At 37.2% G+C, this 23,197-nt stretch overlaps 1 protein-coding gene across 2 annotated transcripts in view; it reads right to left on the reverse strand.

Annotated features, from left to right (window-relative positions):
* Positions 1–239: 239 nt before the first annotated feature.
* The window catches only part of fam193a (family with sequence similarity 193 member A), a 57,183-nt gene continuing 34,225 nt past the window's right edge, over positions 240–23,197 (reverse strand). The window contains exons 17-23 of one of the 2 annotated variants that reach the window (XM_061913218.1): positions 20,315–20,614; positions 19,539–19,824; positions 19,267–19,453; positions 15,236–15,475; positions 14,297–15,164; positions 9,099–9,180; positions 240–1,070 (exon numbers count right to left, since the gene is read on the reverse strand). In XM_061913218.1, coding sequence (XP_061769202.1) covers positions 977–1,070; positions 9,099–9,180; positions 14,297–15,164; positions 15,236–15,475; positions 19,267–19,453; positions 19,539–19,824; positions 20,315–20,614 — 2,057 coding nt within the window. In that variant the 3' untranslated portion in view covers positions 240–976. Of the gene's footprint in view, positions 1,071–9,098; positions 9,181–14,296; positions 15,165–15,235; positions 15,476–19,266; positions 19,454–19,538; positions 19,825–20,266; positions 20,615–23,197 lie in introns of both variants that reach the window. The other variant, XM_061913209.1, reaches the window with a different exon arrangement.

The following is a 23,197-nucleotide window of genomic DNA, read 5'->3' on the forward strand; positions in this document are numbered from 1 at the left end:
CTTAGAATTAAAAATGTCTAGCAAAGCGAGACCAGCTTGCTAGTAAAAAAATACAATTTAAAAAATAGAAGCAGCTCACTGGTAAGTGCTGCTTTTTGAGCTATTTTTAGAACAGGTGACCCCTGCTTCAATAGATGTCATCATTGTTTGAACCTGACAACAGCAATATTTGCTGCCAAACCACTATTTGAATAAAATTGGAGGCGCGGTGTGTAGGAAATAAGACTGGACACAAGAAGACGTGCTCCTGCCATACTACTGTATTCCATCTTTCAAAAAGAAAGACATGATTCAATATTACTTAACAATATGTTAAAAGTAGCTTCAGTGTTAATACAATACACACTCTATGACCCATTGATAGTGAGTACTCGCGTCTTCTTTCATTCTTGAAGTCTTCTCAAACAACCTGGCTACGCAACGTCAAAAAAAACCCCCCAAAAAAACACATTTTTTAATAACAGAAACAATAAAAAAGAACATCAAGTATTTTTCCTCCTGGTAGGGGTCGGGGGTGAAGGGGCGGAGACCAGCTGACTGAGCACCTTTGTGTCAAAGTGAATGTTGCCGTGCTGAGAAGTGACGGGATAATAAGCCACAATATGTCAAATACAACTTTTAATTAATAATAATAATTATAGATTTGTCATTTTTCTCTCTCTCTCTCTCTCTCGCTTTAATCATTCCAGACCATGGCTTGTTCAGTCAAAAAGAAATGGCCGACTAAAACATCACAAGCACGCCAGGACATTTTATTCAACAGTGGCATGTTTTTCCAAATTCTTCCCGTTTTGTGTTCTTAGTTCAGCAGGTCCGTGCGGGTCCCGTCGGAGCCGCGCGGCGAGGAGAACGAAGCAAGGCAGCGTCGGGGGGAGCGAACAGTCGGGTTGGCGGTTTGGGGGGTGGAGGAGGTGGGGATGTCGGTGCGGGAAAAGGAACGCCCAGGCGCCCGTTTTCATGTCTTGGCTCGGCGACCTCAGTGCGCCGCAAAGGTGGCCTTCTTAAGACTAAAGTTGGACCAGTTGATGGACAGCCGCTGACGCGTTTGCCGCGCAGAGTCCAAGCAGAACCTGCACACAGCAAGACGGCAACGTCACTTGTTAGTAACTCTTCTACGCACACTTCCTTTCCTGCTTTTTCTACAGCAGCGATATCCAAAGTGCGGCACGGGGGACATTTATAATTAGGGCCGCAGCTTGCCCCTTAAACAAAAAAATAATAATAAAAATTTACTAATACAAAAATTATTTAGGGATATTTTTATTTTCTATAATGATGCTCGAAGGTCGAGTTTTGTTGGACCCCCCCAAATTAAAAGTGAAGTGAAGTGAATTATATTTATATAGCTCGGTTGGTAGAGTGGCCGTGCCAGCAACTTGAGGGTTGCAGGTTCGAAACCCGCTTGCACCATCCTAGTCACTGCCGTTGTGTCCTTGGGCAAGACACTTTACCCACCTGCTCCCAGTGCCACCCTCACTGGTTTTAAATGTAACTTAGATATTGGGTTTCACAATGTAAAGCGCTTTGAGTCACTTGAGAAAAGCGCTATATAAATATAATTCACTTCACTATAATTCACTTCACTTCTCTAGTGACTCAAAGCGCTTTACATAGTGAAACCCAATATCTAAGTTACATTTTTAAACCAGTGTGGGTGGCACTGGGAGCAGGTGGGTAAAGTGCCTTGCCCAAGGACACAACGGCAGTGACTAGGATGGCGGAAGCGGGAATCGAACCTGCAACCCTCAAGTTGCTGACACGGCCGCTCTACCAACCGAGCTATATTTATTAATACAAGATTAATAAAAATACATACAAAAACAATGTGGGGACATTTTGATATATTATTTTATTATTATGACAAATTTGGAAAAATTAATACAAATATTAAATTTTTACAAATGAATTAAAAACATTTTTTGGGGGGGGGGATTCGGATATTTTTTTTCATAACTATGCCTACAGCTTGAGTTTTGTTGGCCCACAATAACAAAAAAGCTGTAAAAAAAGTCATACAAAATATAAAATTAATACATAAGGCATGTGGGGACATTTTGATGTATATTTTTAAACAATTATGCCCACAAATCGAGTTTTGTTGGCCCACAAAAAAAATTAAAAAATTCATACCAAATGTACAATTAGTACAAAAAGCATGTGGTGACATTTTTTTTTTTTTTTTATAATTATGCACACAGCTCGAGTTTAGTTGGCTCACAAAAAACAAAAAATTCAATTAAACCATACAAAATAAATACAAATTATTATTATTTCTAAAAAGGGAGGACATTTTGACATATACTTTTTTATAATAAAACCGCAGCTCAAATTATATTGGTCCACAAAATAAAAAATAAAATAAAAAATGTGTACAAAAAAATATATTTTTACCAACGAATTAAATAAAATATTTGGGGGCATTCTGATGTTTTTCATAACTATGCCCACAACAACAAAAAAGCTGCAAAAAAGTCATACAAAATATAAAATTAATACAAAAGGTATGTGGGGACATTTTGATGTATATTTTTAAACAATTATGCCCACAAATCGAGTTTTGTTGTCCCACAAAAAAAATAAAAATTCATACGAAATATACAATAAATACAAAAAGCATGTGATGACATTTTTTTATAATTATGCACACAGCTCTAGTCTAGTTGGCTCACAAAAAAGTAAAAATTCAATTAAATCATATAAAATAAAATACAAATTTTTTTTTTTAAAAGGGAGGACATTTTGATATATACTTTTTTTAATTAAAACCGCAGCTCAAATTTTATTCGTCCACAAAATAATTTTTTTTTTTTAAAAATGTAAACAAAAAATTTTATTTTTTTACAAACGAATAAAATAAACTATTTGGGGACATACTGATGTTTTTCATAACTATGCCCACAGCTTGAGCTTTGTTGGTCCACAACAACAAAAAAGCTGTAAAAAAGTCATACAAAATATAAAATTAATACAAAAGGTATGTGGGGACATTTTGATGTATATTTTTAAACAATTATGCCCACAAATCGAGTTTTGTTGGCCCACAAAAAAATAAAAAAAACTTAAAAAATTCATACCAAATGTACAATTAGTACAAAAAGCACGTGGTGACTTTTTTTTTTTTTATAATTATGCATGCAGCCCGAGTTTAGTTGGCTCACAAAAAACAAAAAATTCAATTAAACCATACAAAATAAATACAAATTATTATTATTTTTAAAAAGGGAGGACATTTTGACATATACTTTTTTTATAATTAAGACCGCAGCTCAAATTTTATTGGTCCACAAAATAAAAAATAAAATAAAAAATGTGTACAAAAAAATATATTTTTACCAACGAATTAATTTAAATATTTGGGGGCATTCTGATGTTTTTCATAACTATGCCCAAAACAAAAAAAAAGCTGCAAAAAAGTCATACAAAATATAAAATTAATACAAAAGGTATGTGGGGACATTTTGATGTATATTTTTAAACAATTATGCCCACAAATCGAGTTTTGTTGGCCCACAAAAAAAAAAAAACTTTAAAAATTCATACTAAATATACAATAAATACAAAAAGCATGTGATGACATTGTTTTATAATTATGCGCACAGCTCGAGTTTAGTTGGCTCACAAAAAAGTAAAAATTCAATTAAATCATATAAAATAAATACAAACATATTTTTTAAAAAGGGAGGACATTTTCATATATACTTTTTTATAATTAAGACAGCAGCTCAAATTTTATTGGTCCACAAAATTAAAAAAAATTAAAAAAATGTATACAAAAAATTGTATTTTTACAAACGAATAAAATAAACTATTTGGGGACCTTCTGATGTTTTTCATAACTATGCCCACAGCTTGAGCTTTGTTGGTCCACAACAACAAAAAAGCTGTAAAAAAGTCATACAAAATATAAAACTAATACAAAAGGTATGTGGGCACATTTTGATGTATATTTTTAAACAATTATGCCCACAAATCGAGTTTTGTTGGCCGCCAAAAAAATTTAAATTAAAAAAAAAAAAAAAAAAAATTCATACCAAATATACAATAAATACAAAAAGCATGTGATGACATTTTTATTTTTTTTTTTATAATTATGCACATAGCTCGAGTTTTGTTGGCTCACAAAAAAGTAAAAATTCAATTAAATCATATAAAATAAATACTAATTCATTTTTTTAAAAAAGGAGGACATTTTAAAATATACTTTTTTATAATCAAGACCGCAGCTCAAATTTTATTGGTCCACAAAATAAAAATAAAAAAATGTATACAAAAAATTTTATGTTTACAAACGAATAAAATAAAATGTTTGGGGGCATTCTGATGTTTTTCATAACTATGCCCGCAGCTTGATTTTTGTTGGCCCACAACAACAAAAAAGCTGCAAAAAAGTCATACAAAATATAAAATTAATACAAAAGGCATGTGGGGACATTTTGATGTATATTTTTAAACAATTATGCCCACAAAACTTCAAAATTAATATCAAATATACAATAAATACAAAAAGCATGTGGTGACATTTTGGTATTTATATATATCTATATATATATCTATATATATATATATATATAGATATATATATATATATATATATAATTATACACGCAGATCGAGTTTAGTTGGCTCACAAAAAAAGTAAAAAATACAATTCAATCATATAAAATAAACACAAATTAATTAGGAAAAAAAAAGTGAGGACATTTTGATATATACTTTTTTATAATTGAGACCGCAGCTCAAATTTTATCGATCCACAAAATAAAAAATACAATTAAAAATGTATACAAAAAATTATATTTTTACAAACGAATAAAATTAAATATTTGGGGACATTCTGATGTTTTCATAACTATGCCCGCAGCCTGAGCTTTGTTGTGCCACAAAAAAAAAAAAAAAAAAAAAAGCTGAAAAACGTATACAAAATATAAATGTAGTGCGGCACGCGGGCCATTTATAATTAGGATTGCAGCCTGGCCCTCAAAAACAGAAAGAAAAAAAACTTTATTTTTTTTAAAAAATAAATTATTTCAAAAAGTATCTAGGAATATTTTCATTTTTCATTTTTTTAATATAATGATGCCCGAAGCTGGAGTTTTGTTGCCCGCCCAAATTTGTTTAAAAATTATTCTAAAATAAATACAAATACATATAAAACATTGTGGGGACATTTTGATATCTTTTTTTAATATTATGACTGTAGCTTGAATTTTGCTGGTCACAAAATAAACAATTTAGAAAAATTCATACAAAATTCGTACAATTAAAACATTTTGGGGGACATTCTGATATTTTTTTCGTAACTATGAGTTTTGTTGGTCTACAACAACAAAACAGCTGCAAAAATTCATACAAAATATACAATTAACACAAAAGGTATGTAGGGATATTTTTACGTATATCTTTAAACAACTATACCCACAAATCGAGTTTTTTTGGCCCACAAAAAAAAATAAAAACTTAAAAAATTCATACCAAATGTACAATTAGTACAAAAAGCATTTGGTGACATTTTGATAATTTGTTTTATAATTATGCACGCAGCTCGAGTTTTGTTGGCTCACAAAAAAAAAGGAAAAAATAAAATAAAATCATATAAAATAAATACAAATTAATACAAAAAAAGAGGACATTTTGATAAATCCTTTTTTATAATTAAGATCGCAGCTCAAATTTTGTTGGTCCACAAAATAAATAAAAAAACTGAAAAGTGTATACAAAATATAATATTTTTACAAACAAATACAAAAAGTATTTGGGATATTCTGATATTTTTTTCATAACTATGTCCACGGCTCAAGTTTTGTTGTGCCACAAAAAAAAAAAAAAAAAAAAAGCGCAAAAAGAATTCTTACAAAATATAAAAGTAGTGCTGCACGGGGGCCATTTATACTTAGGACCGCAGCTTGGCTAACAAAAAAGAAAAAAAAAAACTGAAAAATTTGTAACAAATTAATTAATACAAAAAGTATCAAGGGATATTTTTTGTTTTTTTTATAATGATGCCCAAAGCTTGAGTTTTGTTGGACCCCCCCAAAATTTTTTTTTATAGTCATATAAAATAAATACAAATACCTATAAAAACAATGTGGGGACAATTTCATATATTTTTTTATCATGACCGCAGCTTGAATTTTGCTGGTCACAAAATAAAAATAAAAAAAGGTAAAATTAATACAAACTATTACATTTGCTCAAATTAATTGCCACAAAATAAAATATTTAAAAACCTGAAAAATTCATACAAAATATAAAATGAATACAAAAAGTATGTAGGAACATTTTGATATTTGTATAGTTATGACTGCAGCTCTAACTTTATTGGCCTACCAAAGAAAACAAAAAACATTAATATTAAATAGATAGAAAAGGTATCTGGGGGACAGTTTGATATATTTGTAAAAATATTTATGCCCATAGATCGAGTTTTGTTGGCCCACACACACACAAACACGCTCAAAATATATCAAATATACAATTAATACAAAAAATTTGTGGTGACATTTTGATTTTTTTTTAATAATTATGCACGCAGCTTGAGTTTTGGTGGCCAGCAAAAAAAAGCTGAAAAATTCATACAAAATATAAAATGGATACAAATTAATATAAAAAGTATGTGGGGGACATTTTAATATATATATATATATATTGTTTTAAAATTATGCTCTCAGCTCAAGTTTTGTTGGCTCAAAACAAAAAGCTGAAAAATTCATATCAGATTTAAAATCAATAAAAATTATTACAAAATTATGTGGGGCACATTTTAATATTTTTTTTTCTTTTGTAAAAAAAAAAAAAATGCTACAAACCTGTAGCAGACACATCAAAAGTTAGTGTCAGCCTAGTGTTATAAGTGACAAATTGTTTATCATGATCAAAATTTTACATTTTTCGTCATTACATTACATCTTTTTGCTCTTTTTTACTACATTTTTTTGTTGTTTTTTCCACCATTATGTTGCGGGCCAATGAAACTGGAGCTTTGGTCCGCAGGTGGCCACACTTTGGACACCCCTGTAATAACTAATGATAGTACACGTTGTCACGTATAACACAAAAATGACACTACATTTTCTGTCCACATGTAATAAATGTTTTTCAGCATTTTTGTTTTTTACAAAATAAAATATCAAAATTGCCCCTGTATACTTTGACTATTCATTATGCAATCCTCAGTGAAAAAAGTTTGGACATCCCTGCTCTAGAGTTTACAAATACAATTGTACCTAAACCAAAAAAAGTAAAGCAAATGCCACGAAAACTAACATGCTTAAAAGTCCCATATTACATAATTTTTAAACCATTTGAAGTAAGTCTGACAGGTCCCACAATAGTGTATTAGAAGCGTTCTTGCCTTGATGCTGACATTTAGACGGTTAAAAAGAGCTTTTATCAAACTCTGCTGGGAATATGATTTTTCGGTGTGTATATAGCTTTAATGCTAATGAACTGTGTTTGATTGGTGGAACAATAAACCTTCATTATGATAATCCCGTAAAGCTCCCAAAAGTTTTACCGTTTTAAATCAAAATGACGGAAAATCCGTGATTGATAAATACACTTTGATAACCTCCGGATTTTATTTTACTTAGGGGGGGCCCACAGCGCTAACATTACACTCGCATTTTAACAGCAATGTCACACTAGGTTAGCATGTGGAAAAACTAACTGATCAAACTCAAAACCCAGTAGTCCAGGGGTCACCAACCTTTTTGAAACCAAGAGCTACTTCTTGGGTACTGATTAATGCAAAGGGCTACCAGAAATTGCCAGAAATAGCCAAATTGCTCAATTTACCTTTAATAAATCTATATATATATTTTTTTAAATGGGTATTTCTGCCTGTCATTCCGTCGTACATTTTTTTTCCTTTTACGGAAGGTTTTTTGTAGAGAATAAATGATGAAAAAAACACTTAATTGAACGGTTTAAAAGAGGAGAAAACAGGAAAAAAATGAAAATTAAATTTTGAAACATAGTTTGTCTTCAATTTCGACTGTATAAAATTCAAAATTCAACCGAAAAAAGAAAAAAAAAACTAGCTGATTCTAATCTTTTTGAAAAAATAAAAAAATAATTTATGGTACATCATTAGTCATTTTTTCTGATTAAGATTAATTTTAGAATTTTGATGACATGTTTTAAATAGGTTAAAATCCAATCTGCAGTTTGTTATAATATATAACAAATTGGATCAAGCTATATTTCTAACGAAGACAAATCATTATTTTATCTAGATTTTCCAGAACAAAAAATTTAAAAGAAATTCAAAAGACTTCGACATAAGATTTAAATTTGATTCTAAACATTTTGTAGATTTGCCAGAATAATTTTTTTGAATTTTAATCATAATAAGTTTGAAGAAATAAAGAAGAGGAAAGAATTTAAAAGGTAAAAAGGTATATGTGTTTAAAAATCCTAAAATCATTTTTAAGGTTGTATTTTTTCTCTAAAACTGTCTTTCTGAAAATTATAAGAAGCAAAGTAAAAAAATAAATGAATTTATCTAAACAAGTGAAAACCAAGTCTTTAAAATATTTTCTTGGATTTTCTAAATTTATTTGAGTTTTGTCTCTCTTAGAATTAAAAATGTCGAGCAGAGCGAGACCAGCTTGCCAGTAAATAAATACAATTTAAAAAATAGAGGCAGCTCACTGGTAAGTGCTGCTATTTGAGCTATTTTTAGAACAGGCCAGCGGGCTACTCATCTGGTCTTTACGGGCTACCTGGTGCCCGCGGGCACTGCGTTGGTGACCCCTGCTGTAGTCTGTAACCGAGATGTGAAGCAAGCCTGATTTGTTTTACACATATCCACGAGAGAGATATTTCTCTTCCATGTCGTCATGAAAAAGCCTGCAAAAGCGAGCATTAGAGAATCCTTTCTCTCCAAAATGGGACAAACAAGTGAAGATGATGATCACCCCAAAAAAACAAAAAGTGACTTTTGCATAATCGGGGACCTTTAAGCTGCAGTACGACTTCAGCGCTCGCGTTTTGTCAAAGAAGACCACTACTACTCATACATCAAAATCATAGAAAGTGTGTTTTAAGAAATGCAGGATATGACGCTTTACGGAAAAAAATTACAATTTTCAACGTACCTTTTGAAATATTCCACTTCGCGTTCCGTCTCGTCCATCTCAGTGCTATCCAGATCAATGTCTTTGGGTAGGAACACGTCATCTAAAACACAAACGTGAACATTTTTTTAATTGCTTAAAAAATTGTGAGAATTTATATTCATTGGGCACTCAATAAAAAGCCTCAAGTCATTTGAGGAAGTAGAATTGAGCTAGGTCCGGTTTGGAAAGTCCAGAGGGTTTTAGTGTCGCGTCGCTCCCTGTTCAGCACATCTATAGAAGCTCATTAACAGGAAGAGGATAAAACTACTAAATATTTGCAACACCAACGTTATACGACATTTCTATTACATTTTATTTGAAGCATGTTAAAATTTCCCAACAAGAACATATTTTTCTCCACTGATTAACCAACCGCTAGTCTGGTCTCATCTCTGGAGCATAATCAGCAGAAAAATCATTCAAAAAAACCAACCGAATCCCACATGAGCAAGCCCTTGGCAACGGAGGGAAACCTTGGACAGAACCCAGGCTCTGTGGTGCGGCTGTCTGTCTTGACCAGACAGAACAGAGAGATAAGAAATAAGATATTCAAAGAGTTCAGTGGTATTAAGCAGAAGGTGTTCTTATTCTACCCCAGTCACAATATGCGTATATGATAGCTAAAACTTTACTGCAGCAGCTCTTTTGAATTATTTGTAAACACCATCTGTTTGTACAGTTTCCTAAACTGGCTCATATTAGCACAGTTTCATTTAATCCAATCTATAGTTGAATCCAACATACTGATACAATGTCATACTGATACAATTTCAATGTCCACATTTCTCTGTTGATGCAATTGTTGATGACTGAAGTTCTGATATCAACCAAAGCTCCTTATCCCACCCCCCGGAGTGTAAATAATGTAAATAATTCAATGTATATACTATGATGATTAACTTGTGTGATGACTGTATTATGTTGATAGTATATATTTGTACCATGAATTGATTAACGTGGACCCCGACTTAAACAAGTTGAAAAACTTATTCGGGTGTTACCATTTAGTGGTCAATTGTACGGAATATGTACTGTACTGTGCAATCTACTAATAAAAGTATCAATCAATCAATCAATCATACAGTAAATGCATTCAAAGTTGTGCCTGTATATAATATTCCTAAAATTGTATTGATCTTTGGTTGAGAAGTACCGTTGTCCAATTTAGGGCAGCCTGTTATTTGCTTTGTACACATGATTTTTGCAGTTTAAAAAGGAACAAAATCTGTTAGTTTCAATATTTTAGAAAGGATTTGTACAGTGCAACCGGAAAGTTTCAGACATTTTTGCAAATGTATTAAAAAAAATAAGAAATCACATGTACATAAGTGTTCACAGCCTTTGCCATGAAGCTCAAAAGTGAGCACAGGTGCTTCCTTTTTCAACCGGGCATCCTTGAGATATTCCTACAGCCTAATTGGAGCCCACCTGTGGTAAACTCATTTGACTGAACATGATTAAAAAAGGCACACACCTGTCCATATGTAAGGTCCCACACTTGACAACCCAAGAATGAAGTCGAAGGAATTGTCGGTACACCGTCGAGACAGGATTGTCTCAAAGCACAAATCTGGGGAAGGGTACAGAATAATATCTGCTGCCCTTATACTTGGTCTATTTATACCTGCATTGTCCTTTCCATCCTTACACTTTCCATCATTGTAACTAAGCTACTGTGTTGAACAATTTCCCTTGTGGATCATTAAAGTTTGTCTAAGTCTAAGTCTAATGAGCACTGTGGCCTCCATCATCCGTAAATAAAAGAAGATTGGAATAACCGGGACTCTTTCTAGAGCTGGCTGGCCGTGCAAACTGAGCGATCAGAGCATTAGGGCCCTAGTCAGGGACGTCAAGAACCCGATGGTCACTCTGTCGTAGCTAGAGCATTCCTCTGTGTAGAGAGTGGAACCTTCCAGAAGGACCACCATCTCTGCAGCAATCCAACAATCAGGCCAGACAGACGAAAACCTTTCAGACCATGAAAAACTAAATTCTCTGGTCTGGTGAGACAAGGTTTGAACTCTTCGACGTGAATGCCAGGCACCATGTTTGGAGGAAAGCAGGCACCGTTCATCACCAGGCCAATACCATTCCTACAGTTAAAAGTTAAAGTACCAATGATTGTCACACACATACTAGATGTGGCAAAATTATTCTCTGCATTTGACCCATCACCCTTGATCACCACCTGGGAGGTGAGGGGAGCAATCATTTATGGTGATTTAACCCCCATTTCCAACCCTTGATGCTGAGTGCCAAGCAGTCTTTGGTATGACTCGGTCTGGATTTGAACTCACAACCTACAGATCTCAGGGCGGACACTCTAACCACTAGGCCACTGCGTAGGTAGAGATTATTGATAGATAAACAATGATGTCATGGCATTGCCTCAAGCTCTCCGTAGCTAATCAGATTGAAACTATGGGGGTTATTTAAGGACAAACTACAGCGTGATTCCAAAGTGCAGCTTTTTTAATGTTTATTGGCTCTGCATATTGTATTAATAAAATACAGATAATTATATATGACACTGATTAACTTGTTTCACCTAAAATCAGTTTTGGACAAATTAATAAAAGTAAAGTTTTTTAACTTTTTTGTATTGATTTTTTTTTTTATGGTTAGGGTTCCGAATCAATCCAAAGTTTTCAAGAATCGATTTTTCAAAATAAATTTGTTATAATAGCTGTTGCACGAATAAGTCATACACCAGCCGCCAAAATAAATTGTTTTAACTTTCAACATGTTTTGAAAAAGTTGTGTCACTATTTATACACCAAATAATATTGCAAGAATCTGTTTGAACCAAGAATCTAATCGTCAACACAAGAATCGGAATCAAATCAGGAGTTTAAGACTTCCATCCCGAATAAATACCTTCAACAAAGGTAACTGAACTAGTATGATAATTGGTCAAAAATTTAATTAGTTACAGGGGAAAGTAATTGTTGGATTACTTTTTTGAAAAACCTTCAAATATCTGCCATGTGCTGTTGAGTGGTGACCAGGGGTGTCCTAAATGTGGCCTGACAGCCACTTGTGGCCTGCAGCTAAGTTTTTAACGATCGGAACGTTGTAAAAAAAAAAAAGTGGAATATAAAGCAAAAAGGTCAAATGTAATGAGAAAAAGTTGCAATGGTGACTAATAACACAAAGCTGCCATTGCTAAAAAAAAGATAATAATCTAAATCAATGGTATGACTTATTGACCAAATCAAGGCTCTAAATACTTCACGTCAAATATTCTACTTTAAAATAAAATTTGGGAGAAAACATTGGTTACTTTCTGTGTATGCCATAGAAAAATAAAGTTTTCTTTGAGAAAAAGGCCATAAAACAAACAAAAAAAAACATTTAAAAAAACAATAGATTTGAAGTTGATTTAGAGACTTAAGCATTTAAAATATATCTATCTATATATATATATATATATATATATATATATATATAGGTATATATAACCAAGAATTTTAATGGGACTTAAAAAATTATATATATATTTTTTTGAAACGATCGTTGCTAAAAAAATAACGATATAGACAGACCTAAAGTATATGATTATTATTTTTTTAATTATTGGACTGAGACCCTTCCGGGTCCCCGAGCCCTAAAGGTTAAAATAATCCATATATCGTATTGCTTTTGAAAATGAAAAATATCAAAATGGTCCCTGCTTGCTTAGATTTTTCAGTGTGAAGCCCTCAGTGGAAAAAGTTTGGACAGCCCTGGCATAATGTAACAACCTGCTTGCGTCCTGAGTTGCTGTTCGGATTTGTGCCGTCCGTGAATGCGCCTGCCATTAGGGGTGCAACAATTCGTCGGAAAAATCGGTTAATTAACTTTGTCGTAGCAAATTCCTATAAGCATGAACTGATTAAAGGCCTACTGAAATGAGATGTTCTTATTTAAACGGGGATAGCAGGTCCATTCTATGTGTCATACTTGATCATTTCGCGATATTGCCATATTTTTGCTGAAAGGATTTAGTAGAGAACATCGACGATAAAGTTTGCAACTTTTGGTCGCTAATAAAAAAGCATTGCCTTTAACGGAAGTAGCAGACGATGTGCGCGTGACGTCACGGGTTGTAGGGCTCCTCACATTGTTTACAATCATAGCCACCAGCAGCGAGAGCGATTCGGACCGAGAAAGCGACAATTTCCCCATTAATTTGAGCGAGGATGAAAGATTCGTGGATGAGGATATTGAGAGTGAAGGACAAGAAAGACAAAAAAAGGCGAGGACAGTGGGAGCGATTCAGATGTTATTAGACACATTTACTAGGATAATTCTGGAAAATCCCTTATCTGCTTGTTGTGTTACTAGTGTTTTAGAGAGATTACAAGTCGGAGGGGTGTGGTGACCGCCAGTGTCTCCGGTGGGAGGAGGTAATAGTCCGCAGCAGCTGCAGGAGGACGCAAGCTCCGCTCATAACTATGGTAAGAGCCGACTTATTACCACAATTTTCTCACCGAAACCTGCCGGTTGACATGTGGTCGGGAACCATGTTCGCTTGACCGCTCTGTTCCATAGTACAGCTTCACCTTCGGGAATTTTAAACAAGGAAACACCGGCTGTGTTTGTGTTGCTAAGGGCTGCCGCAATACACCGCTTCCCACCTCCATCTTTCTACTTTGACGTCTACATTATTAATTGAACAAATTTCAAAAGATTCAGCACCACAGATGTCCAGAATACTGTGTAATTATGCGATTAAAGCAGACTACTTATAGCTTGGATTGGGCTGGAAAATAATATCCGCTACAACTCGAGACGTCAAACGCACGCATCATCATCCGCGTCATCATACCGACGTTTTCAACAGGACACTTGGCGGGAAATTTAAAATTGCAATTTGGTAAACCAAAAAGGCCGTATTGGCATGTGTTGCAATGTTAACATTTCCTCATTAATATATAAACTATCAGACTGCGTGGTCGGTAGTAGTGGGTTTCAGTAGGCCTTTAAGCCTATTTTGATGAGAGGCTTCCAGGACAAATCAAACAGTCCAGTTGCAATCTACTGAATGCCCTGAGATAACAAAAATGTGAATGTTTCGTTTGATCAGTTTAGCATGAAATGACCTCTATTGAATTGCGTTTAGCATCTTTACATGTACAAAAGGTGTCTCAGTGACATATCTGATGTTGTCAAGAGCATCATGGTGGGATACCAACCTATAGAGGTGTTCATCTTCTCCCCCTTCTTCTTCTTGTTCTTCTTTGCTTTGCCTTTGGGTTGTGGGGACTCGGCGCTAGGAGGTTTACCGTTCTGCTCCATCTGTTCAGAGTGGGAGGTGGGGGTAGGAGGGGGAGGCGACGGCGAGGAGTTGGACACGGGCGGACTTCTCCGCTCTTCCTTGGTGTGCGTCATCGCTTGCTGCTGCCTCTTCCCGCTGGCACTTCTGTTGTTCCTTTCCTCTCTGCGTGCTTCTGTGTTGGTCGTTGCAGGGGGAGGAGGCGGATGAGCGGGCGTCTCGACAGGCCTGGTGTGCGGTGCTTTGGTGTCCGATGTGCCGCTGGAGGCGACGCCGTTGGCTTGCTTGGCCGTCGTCTCTGAGCTCTTGGGTAATTCCGGGTCCTTCTTAAACGGGGGCTCGCACGTGATGACTTTCGCCGCCTGCTTGGCCTTGACCTTGTTGTTGATGTCGGCGTTGTGGTGGTGGAGGTTGGCCGCGTTGTTGGCCTGAGCGCAGAAGCCTCTCTCGCTGCTGCGTTTCGGGCTGTGCTCAAACCTGGCATCCCTCTGGTCCGGCAGGCAGATGAGGTTTTGGAGCAGCTGCGACTTTACGTTCTGAAGATGGTCAAGGACGTTCTGGGCTGTCTGCTTGAGGGGCTGTGGGTTGTTCTGAGGGGGCGCCGTGTTCTCCTTGGCTTTGTCTTTCTTTTTCTTCTTGGTAGCGCAGTGTTGTTGTAGTTGCTGCAGCCTCAGGAGTTCCTGCTGAAGCGCCGCCTCTTCTTCTTCCTGCCGCCGCCGCTGCTCCTCTTGCAGCACGAGCTCCTCTCGATCACGGGCCTCGGCCTCCAGACGTGCCTTCTCCTCCATCTTAAAACACACAGACGCACACTTTTAACAATGTCACCCAGCGATTAGAAATCCAAAAAGGTGACTGTTACCTTCTTTTGTTTATGCCTCGCCCGCTTGGCCGCTTTGGAACTGGTGGCGGGTTTGTTGTCGGCGCTGTTGATGAACTGCAGCAGGTCCTCCACTCGCCGGTGGTCCTCCACTCCGTTGTCCCGCTCCAGCACAGGCTGCTGCTCCTCCCGCTTTGGTTGCTCCTCCTTGCGCTTTGTCAGGCGCAAGCGCAGTTTCTCCCGCATCTCTGCATAGTTTCGACTCGTCGGAGCCGCCGGAGGCTGGGGTTTAAAAAAAAAGGGTGCAAAACCATCAAGAGAACAGTCTTTTTTCTGATGGTGCCAAGTGCTGACCTTTGTACTGTCAGTATGTCAGGGGCTGTTAAAGGCCTACTGAAGCCCACTACTTCCAACCATGCATTCTGATAGTTTATATATCAATGATGAAATCTTGACATTGCAACACATGCCAATACGGCCTTTTTAGTTTACTAAATTGCAATTTAAAATTTCCCGCGAGTTTCCTGTTGAAAACGTCGCGGAATGATGACGCGTACGCGTGACGTCACTGACTGTCAGGAAATATTAGCTCAGCACCAGTTACGGCTAAAAGTCGTCTGCTTTAATGGCATAATTACACAAGATTTTGGACATCTGTGTTACTGAATCTTTAGCAATTTGTTCATTTAATAATGGAGACAGTAAAGCACAATGCTGTTGGTGGAAAGCGGTGGATTGCAGCTGTCTTTAGCACCGAGACACAGCCGTTGTTTCTTTGTTTGTTGTGAAGCTTTAACACAGAGCGGTCAAGCGAACATGTTTCTCTACGTCAACCAGCATGTTTTTGGATGGGGAAATTGTGATATATATCTTACCCGGAGAAATCATTGGATCATTCGTCGTCCTGCAGCAGCTGTTTAAAAGGTAGCTGTGAGCTTGGCTCCTCGGCTTCTCTCTGAGACATTGTGTGTTCACCGCAGCCATCCGACCTCGAGGTATGTCTTTACAATCTTTAAAATCTCACTAAAACACTATTAAAACAATAAGCAGATAAGGGATCTTCCAGAATTATCCTAGTAAATGTGTCTATTTACATCTGAAACGCTCACACTGCCGCCGCCCGGAGCCGTCGCTTTTTTTTCTTCCAGTCCTTCACTATCAGTATCCTAATTCACAAATCTTTCATCCTTGCTCAAATTAATGGGGAAATTGTCGCTTTCTCGGTCCGAATTGCTCTTACTGCTGGTGGCTCCCATTAAAAACAATGTGAATATGTGTGGAGCCCTGCAACTCGTGACATCACGCGCACATACTTCCGGTAAAGGCAGGGCTTTTCTATCAGCGACCGAAAGTTGCGAACTTTATCGTCGATGTTCTCTACTAAATCCTTTCAGCAAAAATATGGCAATATCGCAAAATGATTAAGTATGACACACAGAATGGACCTGCTATTGCCGTTTAAATAACAAAATCTCATTTCAGTAGGCCTTTAACCTTGTTGTCCTTGGTCTAGGACTGGGCGATATAGAAAATGACTATATCGGGATATTCGAGTATACGTTCTCACGCAGTTGCTTTTGGCTGCGGGCATTATACTTCAGGCTCTCCCACGCTTTCCTGTCTCTCCTCACAGACAAGCGCACCTTCTTATATACGTCAAAAACATGTCACGTCATACGCCCTCGCATGAGGGGTAGCAGCATGGTTAACGTTAGCTGTGATGCTAGCGTAGTGGTGCGAGTGGTAATACGAGAGAAAGAAGGTGCCAATCTGGTAAAAAATGAAGGAAGAATTAATTTAAAAGAAAAACAGCACAGGATCCATCGTCTGGCGGTGGTTTGGCTTCAAACGAGAATATGTCGAACAAGTATGCGGCAAAAGCGTTGTTACTAAAAGTAGCACCTAGTGCTAATTTGTAGTATTATTTGAAAAGTCCCCCACTAGAGAATGAAGAGTGCATGAAACTGCATGTCAACATCTCCGTTCGGTGCCATACCCACAAAATAAGCAACCATTTCCAGATAGTATAAAAAAAATAGTCAACAACAGAATTTAATAACGTCCGTGGTAACCTACCACATAGCAAAGGACATACACTATTTGATTTCCTGTTACGCAGCTCATTTTTATTTGACAGTTACTGAAATATCTTTTGTGACATCATGCACAAAAGTGCACTTAATTTGTTTTAAACTATTGTAGTTGCGTTCTGTACAAAACGTGTACTCTAATTTAGTGGTTTTGATATGTCCTCTTAGTGACTTCATGCACTAAAGTGCACTAATAGCTTGTTTTAAAATGTCTCTGACAATCTTGCACTTTGTTTTGAAATGACATGAATGTTTGTGCCACTGCTTAAGGAATACTGTTTTGCTAAATTGACTAAATTGTTGTTTCCCTCTCTGCATGAAAGTTTAAAATGAGCATATATTAATGCAGTATGAAGAAGAATGTTTTAATGAAGACACATAGAATCATCATACTGCTGTGATTATATGCATCAAGTGTTCATTCAAAGCTAAGGCAAAATATCGAGATATATATCATGTATCGTGACATGGCTTAAAAATATTGAGATATTAATAAAAGGCCATATCGCCCAGCCCTACTTTTCCACTGGAGGGGCCCGTTTAAATACTAACACTAAATTAGTAACCTTGCGCTTCATAGTCATATCAAACACAATTACAGTTTGCAACTTTGTCAAATGAAATAAAACCTTGTGTTAAGCAGAAGTATTATTATCATGGTGTAGGTCAGGTTGATTAGAAAAATAAGTACAAAGCAAATATACTGCCTAAAAAATTAAATATACAATAAAAATAATATTAATAAAGGAATTTACATACAATTAAGGTGTGCTTAAACAATTAACTACATTAAAAGGGAACTGCAGTTTTTGGGAATTTTACCCATGATTCACAATTCCACTTGTATTTACTTTTTTTATGCATACTAATTTGGGAGTACACTATTCCGCCCATAAAGCCTTCCAAAAACCACCAACAATACTTAATTTACATCTCCTTAGCTAAATATTAACCAAGTATTAGCACTATTGTTATTAAAAGCGCTAAGGCAGACAAACTATTTTTAGCAGTGCCGTGATCACAGAGCGCTAACCAGTTTATGCAGCTAAAGTATTGACATACTGAGTTGCTGCTGCTCCATGACCCCTGGGTTGGTGACAGTTAATACTAGATTATATATCCTGCCACTCACCTGGATTGTAGAAGGATGGGGACATTAACCAGGATGTTGGTCAACTTTGACATTCAACTTATACCCGGAGATGGCGAGAAAGACACGGAAAGACGCTAGTTTGCGGCACGTCTTTTCTTTTTGTTTTTTCTAAACCTGTGTGAGGATTATAATTAATTACTTTATCTTAACAGGATTATATGATCATTCCATCAGCCTGCATCCCAATGAAAGCAGACATTGTGATGGTTTTATTATGTTTATAGTTTGTATACCTTGTTTGGCACTTAGCAATACTGCTACATGATGCTTAGTATTTACTAAAGCGCGATCTGTTTAGCACACAGCCTCTGAAACAGTTAGCCGATCTTCCTTATATTAAAATCTAGAAAATGTAATGTTCTTGATCATCATTTGTGCCAAAGTAATCGTTGTTGACTATCATGAAGTCTGTCATGATCAGTTATGTTGTGATAAATGAGCAAAATATGCAAAATATTACATGTTATTATGAATGTTCCTACATTACAAATACACTTACAGTATGTATATAAAACATTGATGAGGTTTTTGGATGTTTTTAGAGTGCTTATAGGCGGAGTAGAGCGACTCCTATGGGCTACATTGTTAGCTGACTTTTGCTAGCACTTATTTACGAGTTAGAATGCATAAAAAAGACAAATATTTGTATTCTTATCTTACCTAAGGACTGTGAACGATAGAAAAAAAAAAGTGCAGTTGCCCTTAAAATTAGATTTTGTGGAGGGAAAAAAAAAACAAAAAAAACATTGTTAAGGTGGGGCGGCTTTTATTTTGCTGTGGCGGCTGGCCACGATCATTACATGTAGGCGAAACATGATGTTCTGTCTTACCCCGCCATGCCCGAAGAACTCGCAGTAGCAGCAGTCACAGTATTTTCCTTCCTTCTGGTTGGTGGACGTGGACGTGGAGGAGCTGTGTTCCGAGCAGCTGTCCTCGTCCTGGCTCTCCTCTCCGTCGTACGGCGGATGCTCGTACGCCCTGCTCCCTTCGCAGCGGTGGCCTTCGCATTCAGGATCACTAAAAGGGGCATGGAAGAATGTTGGTTCCACAGAAACGAATGATGCAAATTACACTAGGATCCAAGAGTGCCAGGCGGACCAACCTGCAGACACTGGGCGGGGCACTGAGCGGACAGTCTGCCGAGGAGGAGATGGAGGGCTCGGCCGGGGGGAGGCACAGACCCTGGTGGGCCTCTCCCTGGTCCGGGGCCGGTGCGGCTATTTTGGGAAAGGACTGTGGACCCATGGCGGGGAGGTGAGCCGCGGGCGCTGGAGGTAGGGAAGGGCCGGAGAGCGGCGGGAGGGAACTCAACGCTGTGGTGGTGTTTTGGGCGCCGACCGGCGAGGCCTGCCTGTGGTCCTCTTTACTCAAGCAGTGAAACACGTCATCTGGGTGATACATTAGGACACATTAGCATTCTTAACACATAGTTAAACAAGTGGAAAGGTTCCACGTCTTGCCAAAGTGAGAGACATTTCTAGAAAGATATTAGTCAGCAGAGTTTTGACGACTACTTTCCAAGTGGTACTGAAAGGCAAAACCGTGACGTGTCCAAGATTTATTACTGTACTCTGACAAAAGTGCCATGCGGGGGAAGTAAGATGTCAATATGTGTGAGGGGTTACTGGGTTTTGACATCAAAAGTTGACAGTCGGTCGCCTAGCAACAGCCGACAGACAGCAACCCTGAAATGTCAGGCAACCACCTTCAGGCTTAATATGACAAAAAAAAAAAAAGCATGTGGTGGCTTGAAGGTTTGACACATCCTGTTATTGTTCGCACAAAAAAAAAACAGCTTTAGACTTCTTTTAGTGAGCCTTGCTAGATTACCTAAAGAGTTGGGACTTTTAGGTGCAAGGTGGATAGGTAGGTTATTACTTGACTGGACAGTGGTGGCAGTGCAGGACACGGACGACATGGACGCCGACGTCGCCATGGCCACCCGGTTGGTCTCCATGAAGGCATCTTGGAAGTTGTAGAGACACTTCTTCTTGGCGCCGCTCTTCTTCTGCTCCTTGGCGCCCGAGGAGGAGCACGAGGACGAGGAGGACAAGGACAAGTAGGGCGACGAGGTCGAGGAAGGGGGCGCCGGGCACGGTAGCGAGGGGTGTTCCGCCGGCGGGCCGGCAGGCGTCGGGGGAAGCGGGACGTCGGCGAGGGGCGGCCCGAGCATGTCACCTGCGGAGGGGACACATGTACAGTGACGCAGTAATCAGGCGTGACACATTTCTTCAAGAATAAAATGTCTTCTACTTTTCTCACATGAATGTAGAATACATTTGTGGCACCCCATGTGTTAAACTTGCTTTGTAGACATGCAACCAAACATGTATGCGGATATCCTCAAATATCATTAGACAAATGCTAAAAGACTTACCAACAAAGTGGAACCTCGATTTATGAACCCCTCTATTTGCAAACTTATCAATTTACGACCTTTTAGTTGCAGCTAAATATGCCTGTGTGCGTACCATGTGTCTGTGTACAAACGCTTCCTTCATTCAGTCATTTATTTCGTGTCCCGCCTGCAGGCAAAATGCAGGGCACAGCGGAGGCAAAGCCTGCACAGGACACTCCTCAGCCTGTGTGCCTTTTATGTTTTTTCCCCCTTTTGACAAGCTGGCCATTTTGCTAACAGACAAGCATGGAAAGGAAGAGGGAGTTAAAAAAACGAGGAATACATTAATTACGCTCACAAGTATGGAAGAATCATCGAAGCAGACTTTTCACAGTAGAAAAAAGAGAGTAGAGCCTCTTTCAAGCCACATGCCCAGAGCCTCCTCCCGATTCCAACCTTCTCTGCTTTGCGTCTAGTTCGTTCTCTTCAGCTCCTCTGTTAATGTTAAAGTTACTTTTTTAAATGTTTATCATTGTAACAATATGTACAAAAAGTGCACTTTAATTTAGTGTTGTTTTGATATGTCATCTTAGTGACGTCATGCACTCATAGCTTGTTTTAAAATGTCTGACAATCTTGCACTTTCTGCTTTGAAATTACATGAATGTTTGTGCCACTGCTTAATAAATACAGTTTTGCTAAATTGACTTTGTTGTGATTTCCTTCTCTGCATGAAAGTTTAAAAAGAGCATATATTAATGCAGAATGAACAAGAATGTTTTAATGTAGAACATAAAATCATCATACTGGTGTGATTATATGCATCAAGTGTTCATTCAAAACTAAGGCAAAATATCAAGATATATATCTTGTATCGTGACATGGCCCAAAAATATCGAGATATTAATAAAAGGCCATATCGCCCAGCCCTAGCTGCGAGAACTCCCTAAAAAGCTGCCAAAAAAATCTGTTTCTCGGCTATGGTCCGTATGGGCTGCTACGGTACACTTTTCCACCACTTGTTGCAGTAATGACAATCTTAAACAAACATAAAAAGTCTTGGAGCTAAAGTTACAGTTTCTTAAAAGCAATAATTATGAATAAAGTAGTAAAGCTGTATTTTCATTTGCACTTTAATTTTATTGACGGTTTGGTTGGGAAACATACTCATTATCAATTTAGTTTGTGTTAGCACAAGTTAATTGCATGTGCATTTTATTTTTCATCAGTTACTTATGAGTCCTTTCTTATCCAGTATATTTGGTTAGTACTTATTTTTCTAATCAGCCTAACATAAGCCTAAGGTTTATGTGTAAAATATTTAGTTTCATATCATTTGACAAGGTTGTAAACTGTAAGTAGGCTGGATATAATTATTGAATATGATAAAAAATTGGTGTTAATATTTGGGTGGGCCCCAGACCCCTCTGCAGTAGAAAAGTTGGTCCCCAGGGAAGCCGTGCCATAGACCAGTGTTTTTCAACCTTTTTTGAGCCAAGGTACATTTTTTGCGACCAGCAGAAATAATTGCGACCAGCAGAAATAATTAAAAAACGAAACTCAGTTGACAGTAAAAAAGTTGTTGTTGCAATTGTTGGATATGATTTTAAAGCAAAACCAAGCATGCATCAATATAGCTCTTGTCTCAAAGTAGGTGTACTGTCACCACCTGTCACATCACACCCTGACTTATTTTGAGTTTATTGCTGTTTTTTTTCTGTGTAGTGTTTTACTTCTTGTTTTGCGCTCCTATTTTGGTGGCTTTTTCTCTTTTTTTGGTATTTTCATGTAGCAGTTTCATGTCTTCCTTTGAGCGATGTTTCCCGGAGCTACTTTGTTTTAGCACTCAAGAATATTTCAGTTGTTTTTATCCTTCTTTGTGGGGATATTGTTTAATGTCATGTCATGTTCGGATGTACATTGTATTTGCTCCACAGTAAGTCTTTGCTGTTGTCCAGCATTCTGTTTTTGTTTAGTTTGTAAACCAGTTCAGTTGTGGTTTCGTTCTGCATAGCCTTCCCTAAGCTTCAATGCCTTTTCTTAGGGGCACTCACCTTTTCTTTATATTTGGTTTAAGCATCAGACTCCTTTTTACCTACACGCTGCCTGCCGCTGTTTCCGACATCTACAAAGCAATTAGCTACCGGCTACCACCTACTGATATGGAAGAGTATAACGTGGTAAATCTGCCGATCTCCAGACAGTACAGAAACTCAACAACAACACATCATTTGCATACTATAATTACTGGTTTGGAAAACATATTTATAACCCAAATAGGTGAAACTAGATAATCTCCCACGGCACACCAGACTGTATCTCACGGCACAATAGTGTGCCGAGGCACAGTGGTTGAAAAACACCGCCATAGACAACAACCACCAATCAGGCTGCAGCGTTTGCCATAAATTAAGAAAATATGT

Source organism: Nerophis ophidion, linkage group LG01 (genome assembly GCF_033978795.1).
Source record: "Nerophis ophidion isolate RoL-2023_Sa linkage group LG01, RoL_Noph_v1.0, whole genome shotgun sequence".
Lineage (NCBI taxonomy): Eukaryota > Metazoa > Chordata > Actinopteri > Syngnathiformes > Syngnathidae > Nerophis > Nerophis ophidion.